This window comes from Ursus americanus, chromosome 12 (assembly GCF_024610735.1).
Source record: "Ursus americanus isolate L20-20 chromosome 12, mUrsAme1.1.p, whole genome shotgun sequence".
Taxonomy (NCBI): domain Eukaryota; kingdom Metazoa; phylum Chordata; class Mammalia; order Carnivora; family Ursidae; genus Ursus; species Ursus americanus.
The window spans coordinates 22,767,315-22,775,842 of record NC_142138.1 but is presented as its reverse complement, the minus strand read 5'-3'; the positions used below and the strand labels follow the sequence as shown (position 1 = coordinate 22,775,842).

The 8,528-nt window shown below is 37.9% G+C and overlaps 1 protein-coding gene across 1 annotated transcript in view; it reads right to left on the bottom strand.

The window, feature by feature from the left end:
• Window positions 1-5,512: 5,512 nt before the first annotated feature.
• IL23R (interleukin 23 receptor) overlaps window positions 5,513-8,528 on the bottom strand; it is a 55,409-nt gene continuing 52,393 nt past the window's right edge. Inside the window, exon 10 of the mRNA XM_045801368.2 lies at window positions 5,513-6,752. Coding sequence (XP_045657324.2) covers window positions 6,099-6,752 — 654 coding nt within the window. The 3' untranslated portion in view covers window positions 5,513-6,098. The remainder of the gene's footprint in view (window positions 6,753-8,528) is intronic.

Sequence of the window (8,528 nt, the reverse complement as noted above, 5' to 3'; positions counted from 1 at the left end):
AGTAGCACATTGAGGGGAATGTGCAATGAATACTAAAAAAGGAAAGAAGAACCTGCAAATACGTGGCAGCTGGCAGCTTCTTAAAATCCTAATCTCCTCATTTAATGAAATACAAGTGATTTTCAATTTCAGCAACCAAGACAAAATAAATCTTCTACATTGAATACCAAAGTAAAATGAGGGCTGAACTTCGTTCAAAACCAGATACGAAGAGGTTTGGAATAAGTATCACATCATCTAGTATCCAGTGAATATCAAATTTTGCATGTTTACTAGGAAGTCCTGAACACTGAAACAAAAGCAGGAGTAGGGTGGGAATTGTGGGTCAGTGCTGCTTACCAGGCGGACAAGACTGGTCCTGCACTACCTTCCAGTGCATGCTTTTCAGGTTCTCTAGTGCTCTTTCCTCACCTCCTCTTTACTCCACACATCTACCGCCTACTAACATTCCCTGCCTTCCTCTCCTCTCGCATACCTCATATTCCCATTCTTACTGCATCCATTTAGGCATCTATCCCCCCCACCCCATTCTCATGATCTATACAAAAGGAATTATTACAGGAATGGGTTTAATAGTAAAAAAAAATTGTAAACAATCTAAATGTCCATAAACAGAATAGGAAAATATTTTAAAACACGTTTTTTTCCCTATGGAATACTATTCAACTGCTGAAAAGAATAAGATAAAGCTATATATAACAATATGTGAAGATTTCCAACACATATTGCTAGGTGAAAATAGCAAGTCACAGAGCAATACCATATGTTAACCATTTGGGTTAAAAAAATGGGAAAGAAAAACATTAACTTGTTGAGAGTCACTACTTTAGATGATGGGGGTGGGGCACAGGAAACAGGGCTCTGAAGAGGTGCTGTCACTTTTCACTCCATTTACACTGGTATCACTTAGATTTTTTAAAGTGTTTTTTTCATGAATTACTGTGTAGCTTAAAAATTAACTTTAAAAATGTCACTGTTGTATTCTTTCTCACTTCTAATAATATTCTCAAGCAGGATATGAACAGAAAGAAAACAGTCAGGTTTATTGACTTCCGTATCTCACACTTGGGCTCCAGTGTTTGACTATGATTTCCTTCCTGTGCTCTGACAGAGTCACTAATTTTAGGTATGCCTTTATGGTTAGAAACAGCATTTTGTTTTGCTTGAATTTTTGAACCAATAATCTCAGGAAAGAACTATATTTCTGTAATACTTGTGTGGTATAATGTTGTTTGTTTTTTTTTTTTTTTTCTTTTTGTAAAGCTAGGCCAGAATCCTCTTACCACCCCAAACAAAAATAGACCATGTAAGAGCAAGTTCCTAATTTGTTGCTAAATGCTAATTATGAGAATTAGATAGTAAGTTGTTTTCCTGAATATAAGCATAAAGGAAATGCATCTTCAGAAAATTGATGGAAATACTAGACATAAAAGATCCAGAGTATTTATCCTAAATTAAGTTGAAAAGTGAAATTAGCAAAATAGCTAAAAGAGTTTTAACATAAATCATGAATTAGGACTTAATGGTGTAATTTTAGCAGTGGGAAGAGACATAATAACATTCTATCAATCCTTTTTTGGAGTTCCTTGTAATATTGCCTTAACTGTAGCTTCTGAGAACGTGTTACACAATCCACTCCATGAATCAGAATCCAATTATTTTATATTGGTTTCATGCTTTCACCCAAGAGAAATTCATAAATTGTTTTTAATCACTTCTTTTATTTTAAATCAATAGTGTCTGCCAAGTGGATAACATTTCCCATTAAAACATCACCTCCTATAATTGGTATAATTACTTTGTAAAGAGATAAACCACAACACAATTTGACAATCTTTGGGTTTATAAAATCTAATTATGTTCACTACACAATATTTTATTTTCAGCGATCACAAAAAAAACATAATCTTGAACAAAGTCCAAACATTTATGATAAAGTAATTGGAAAGAAACAAGTTAAGTATTGCATATAGAACTGGCTCTTTGAGCAGTCTCTGAGAGGGAGCTCCTTTTTATGCAGGAAGTAAGGAGGTTTGAGGGCGTTCGGGTCCTCTTCACCTGGGCTGGCAGTCTTCTGGCTGGAGATGGAGTGTTTGGTACAATCCCAAGATACAGGCTTTTTAAGGAAGGCCAGGACCCAGGTCACCCAGGTTTGGAAGAGAGAATCCCCAGCCTGGGATTTTCATACTGCATACATAGGGTGATGCAGAAGAAGGTTGCTGGGGACCAGCATGACCTTCAACATCTGTTTCAGCGGATTTGCTTTCGCCTATTTTACATTTTGGGCTTCTGCAGCAGATTTCATTTGGAGAAAGGGTATCAGTTGCTAAAATTTATTTTTGAAAACCTCTGCTCTATACCATGGTCACGAGCTGTCTCTATGTCATAGGGAGGATGATTGGAAAAATAAGAAAAGAAAAAGGCTGGGAAAACCCTTTGATTGAACCAGGAGGGCAAACAGCAACCCACATTACATAAGAACCACATGCTAAAACTCATAAGCCTTTTTATATTATCAACTGTATATCTAATTCTGGTAAAAACACATTCCTAATTTAAAAATGGTAAAACACACACACATAAACCAAGAAAACAACCCCAAACTATACTTCACTTGTGCCTCCCCCTATTCCTTCTATATAAGAAAAGGGAGGTAGAATGTGAGGAAGATACTACAACAGGAGGAAATTGGATGTCCCTTATCAGTTTTAGTATTGTCTGGAACTGGGGTTCCATTTTGCTTTAGCATTACCGAGGATTAGTCTGCTTTTCTTTCTTTGTATTTCTCTCCCTTCTTCTCTTTCAATGGTATCTTGAGAGACTTCTTCTGCCTCTTTCTTTCTTCTTCCTGCTCCTTACAAACATTGTGAGACTCAGAGAAAGAAAGTTAATAATAAGCCAGAGGGAAAGATAAAAAGATATACATTTGTCCCCCAAGTCTACAGAAGATTCTGGCTGAGAAAGGGGAGGTGGCAAAGGAGTGGGATTAGGGCCAACTTGTACAGGCAACAAAGAAGTGGAGATATTAGCCACTGGAGAATTTTTCTATAGGAGGAATTTAAAGTGGCAAGCTGATTCTCACACACTGGCTCCTACCCATGGTTCAAATGGTAACGTCAGTGTCCCTTCCTGGGAGAAAGCTTCCCTGACTGCCCAGCAAAAAGTGGCCACCAAATCACTCTCCACTGTATTACCTCATTTTACCTCTCTACACAATATTTATTATTATCTGGAATTTTTCTTATTTTTTTCTGCTTCTCTCCAGCCTTATCCTTATCTCCTTCCCCGCTAAAATGTAAGCTCCTTGAAGGGCATATATTGTCTGTTTCTTGCCCATAGACTATAAGCCCCAAGGCTGCAGGGACTTGGCTGGTTTTGTTAACATCTGTATTGTTCAAAGTGCTTTGCACATTCAACACTTCAGTGGATAGTTGTTGAAAAAAGAATCATGGAAAGAAAACCATTTTTCACTGACAAGGTTGCATTATGATGAAACAATTGAAACTTTCCATGAGTTGGAGCAATGGCAGCCACATTTCCTCCATTATAAGTATAGCCTCAGTTTTTAATCCATTGGGACCAACAAGGGCTAATGGCAAAGATGGACCTAGAAGTATCTTCTCTGTGCTGAACAGTGGAAAAGACACCATGAGAAGAGAAAGGAGCCTCCTTCTCACTCCAGGGGAGTGAGAAGAAGTTCTAAAGGAGGTGCTCACTGCAATGCAAGCACGTGTAGATCAGAATAATGCTGCAGTCCCTTAAGCTTGACAAAAGGTTTTTGGGTGTGGGGCAGATTACAATTATACTGAAATACACTATGAAAATATTCCTCATATGTTAACAGATGTCTTCTTCAGGTTGGTAAACATCAAGGATTTGTCTCAGTTGGCTATTTCTTTTTTTTTTTTTTTTGAAGATTTTATTTATTTATTTAACACAGATAGAGACAGCCAGCGAGAGAGGGAACACAAGCAGGGGGAGTGGGAGAGGAAGAAGCAGGCTCATAGCGGAGGAGCCTGATGTGGGGCTCGATCCCATAATGCCGGGATCACGCCCTGAGCCGAAGGCAGACGCTTAACCGCTGTGCCACCCAGGCGCCCCTCAGTTGGCTATTTCTATCCCAAGTACTACCTATCTTTTTGCTTCATTATATTCTCCCTTCAAAGAAGAATAAAGGAAAGGCATATGATCATTTACAAGTCAAGATGTTTAATATTAGCATTTCTTTAGTAATTTAAAATATACTCCTTTTAGAATATGTAAAGTACAACAAATATACACATATTTTAAGGTAAATAGAATAGAAATTCGTAGCAAGGGATAGGTTTTTTACACTGTGAATAGTAATGTTCCATTTTGGAGCAAATGGCTTTGGTACATGATATAAAGTAAAATAAAGATTGTCAATGCAAAAAAAAGTGAATTATAACAAATTGCTTATATGCTGGACATTAAAGTCTTCATAGATAGAGCGACCATATAATTTATCATCCAAATGGGATGCTTCTAAGAGTGAAAGGGTATAATGGTCATAATTAACACTGGGGCAACAGACCATAAACCAGCATAAACCAGAGAGTATGATCATCTTCCTCATGGGGACTCTTAATGACAACAAAACTACTTTTAGTTGTTTTTTTTTTTAATTTTGAAAAAAAGCCAAAACAAACAAAATAGCTTGTTCGTGTACTAAACACACAGTAGGCAACTGGTCCTTTTTTGATTAACTGATTGATTTGTTATAATAAAATTTAACTCTTTAATCTGAACATAAATTATTGTTGACAACTATTTAGAAGAAAAAGAGAAATTCAGTGGATAATCTACCTTATTTTCAAATTATTCTGGTCATTAGAAAATTTTGCCCTGGACCATTAAAATAAATCAGAATAGAGAAGTTTGTGGGATGCCTGGGTGGCTCAATCCGTTAAGTGACCAACTCTTGACTTTGGCTCAGGTCATGATCTCAGGGTCTTGAGATCTAGCCCCACATTGGGCTCCTCACTGATTGTGGAGCCTGCTTGGGATTGTCTCTCTCTGCCCCTCTCCACCCTGCTCACACTCTGTCTAAAAAAAAATGGAGAAGTCTGCTGAGTACCATCTTTCAGCTGAAAATATGCATTTCATATTTTAAGATCATCTATCTCTCAGTATTGACCTGGGTGGGAGATAAAGTTCACTTCCAGTCCTAGACCTTAGTGAGTGTAGCCGTCAGGAGCACCATATTGAGAGGATTCTGAGGTCACTTTAAGGCTTAGCAGAAAGGCATGTCATGATCAGTTAGTCATGTCTGCAGGAGACATGGGATATGGGGCGATGGTAGGTGTGGCAAGTATACGTCAGAAAATTACTGTTAAAACAAATATTTGTCCAAACCTATGGCAATATCTAATACACAGTTGATTACAAAAGGAATAATTACACCTTGCTGATATTGCGTCTGCTACTTCAGTTCTGCCATAGTGAAATTAATACATCAACTACACCACAGGGCAACAATGCCATTGTGCTTAACTTGAATGAAGACAGCAGTTTCATCATGTACTCACATCATTGTTTTATAAATCTTTTAGTCCAAAATCAAAATAAAGAAAAATCAAATCCCTGATAACCTGAACAGAAAGTAGTAGAAAAAAATAATACAACAAACATGCTAATTAATGATCTTCTGTTTCTATCCTTATTTTGTTGTTGGAGACTATATTTTTATCTACCTAAGAGAATTTTAAGTCATAAAATGAAAATTCAACTTGCTTCTCCCCTTACAAACAAACACTAATATTTCAATTTTTAAGAACTATCTTCAACGTTTATTTCACCACCACATATCTTGTATTATTTATTCTTCATACAACAGAGAGATCTGTTCTGTGCCTTGCAATGAGGGGAAATAAAAAGTATATAACGGTTAATACTTTTTAAAAAATTCAGAAGGTGTACCTAATATTGGTGCTTCCTTTGTGACTATGACGTATGTTCCATCTTTGGATCTTAACTCTCTAACTTTAAAAAATAGGGCAGAATTAAACTCATTGCTGAAGGAGACCCAACTACAGATTGCAAGGCAGCTTTCCTGTATTAACTTTGACTAGGCAGCTCTACTTTTCCAAGAGTGAAATCGTATTGAAGTGGTTTTCCAAAATATTTTGGGGAAAATAAGAATTAATAGATGGCAACTCCTCATTCATGGCCCCCAAACAGGAAACGAATTCATCGGGCAACAGGGTCTGTTCTGGAATAGTTTTGTTGGATGAAGCATCTTCCAAAAGCATGGTAGTTTCTCCTTCAACTGAGTTTTGCATGTCCAGAGGACTGTGTTCTCCTTGATTTAAAATGAGGCTTAATTCTTCAAGAAATAGTGTGTTGCTTAGCGAATTCATACTTGAGACAGAAAAAGCAAAATTCGGGTATTTTTTAAACCTGGCATTTTCCCCTAGGTCTAAGGAATCAGCTGGTGGTTTGAGAGTTGAGGAAGATGTGTCATCATTTTTGCTGAGATGGTTTCCCCCAGTGAGAAAATTTGAAATCTGGGGTTTATACCCAGTGCTGAGACCAGGAATATACACAACTGTAGTGTTGGTGAGTAGTGACTTCTGCTGGCAGTCTCTTGTCTCCAGGGATCCTGTATTCTCTTCTGTCTTGTAGTCCATGGGCTTGTGTTCTTCTGGAAGAAAGATTTCTATCTCTGTAATCACCGGATCAACATAAAGGACCTGCTCGCTAGAATTATTATTCATAAATTCACTTTTTTCCTAGGAAGAAAGATTTTATTTTTATTTTACAAAAGGCATTTCAGGGTGCTAACTGGATAATTAAATTAGGACTGGAATTCTGCTTTCCCTCAGCTTTCCTTTCCCCTCCCTCTTCTGATATTGTTTCTCTTCCCATACAGTTTCCTCCTTTTGTTGTCCTCCTCAACTCCAAGTCTTTATTAAATTCTCCCACGAGGACACTGAAGAAAGGAATAACAAAAAATAATACCTATTTTAAGCACATGTCTTGGTTTAAAAATTTTAAAGAGAAAGATGTATCTTGCATATTAACTTGCGTATTATTTCAGTGCCTTTTAATATTTGGAAGTTTGATGTGTTGGAATATTTCTTAATATCATGGAGTGTTACTACAAGAAAATATCTTGTTGCCTAAATAAAAGAAAGGAAAGTGGGAGAATCCTGTTTTGCTTCTATTTTCAAATAAGGTAATAATAAATGCTTTGTGCTGAGGTTCTAAAGGTGTGCAGCTACTCACAATTCAGATGAACAGGAGGGTCAGTGAAGAAGGGTTCTATTTGTATAAAAGCCCGATGACTCTTTCGGGTAAGAAAATGTCTCAAGGCCTCACAGCTGATGGCTGGCTTCCTAAGGCAAATAACTCCCACCCAATGCTGTTATAAAATTATAGCCACTTGCTATGGACTGAATGTCTGTATTCCTCCAGAATTCATACGTTGAAGCCCTAATCCCCAGTGTGATGATATTAAGAGGTGGGGTCCTTGGTGGGTAATTAGGTCATGAGTGTGGAAGTCTCATGAATAGAATTAGGTCCCTTATAAGAAGAGACATGAGATTGTGATCTCTCTTTCTGTCCCGTGAGGGTACTGCAAGATGGTGGCTATCTTCAGGAGAGCTCTCACTAGGAACTCTGCCTGCCAGTATCTTAATCTTGGACTTACCAGCCTCCAGGACTGCGAGAAATGATGTTTGTTGTTTAAGCCATCCAGTCTATGGTATGCTATTATAGCAGTCCAAGCTGACTAGAGCGCTACCCGTTAGCCTTTGGGCAGAAAACAAAACTTCATCTGAAGGTTTGTTTCTAATTCCAGGAGCCCAGAATGGGAAGGAAATTTGGCAAAAAGAAAGACCTTGAATAAAGCAGCCTGAAGTGTCATTCAAATTTTCTTCAGGCTCAGCCTCCTTAGGGAACATGCTGGGTTTGAGTTGGGAAGGGAAGACATGTAGTCAAAGGTCAGATGAAAGTCAAAGAAACTAGACATGCTATAAGAAATGAAGAATGCAAGGTGACTGTGTTCCATAGAAGGAAGTATTTTCCTTACTTCAGGCTGGCAACTAAGTGATGTAGGTGGGAGTCAGACCATAGTGAAGGACACAGAAGAGCAACAGGGACCATTCCAGAGCGAAGACAATAATGGAAGAAGAGGATCTGACCACAACAAAGTCAGGGACAATTCTCTGAGCCACAGAAAATCCCCAGTTCCCTTGGATAATAATTAGTGGAGGAACAAAATAGAGCTACCAAGTGGAAAGAATACCAAGATTATAGTATTTATTATCTGTAGTTTGAGGAATATATGCTTGTCCTTTAGTTACTTGTTAACTATGTACTTCGTCACATATGTGGGTTCAATTGTCCTAGATCACCCCTCCACTATTAGTAGACAACATTATCTCCTTCAAAATCAGCCAGTTCACACCCTTTCTCACCTTCAAGTATCCGGAGACAGGAATCCTCCCTTCTGCCTAGGCGAATCTTTCCACCTCATCCCTGTAGACCATCCCCTCCCCTCTTCT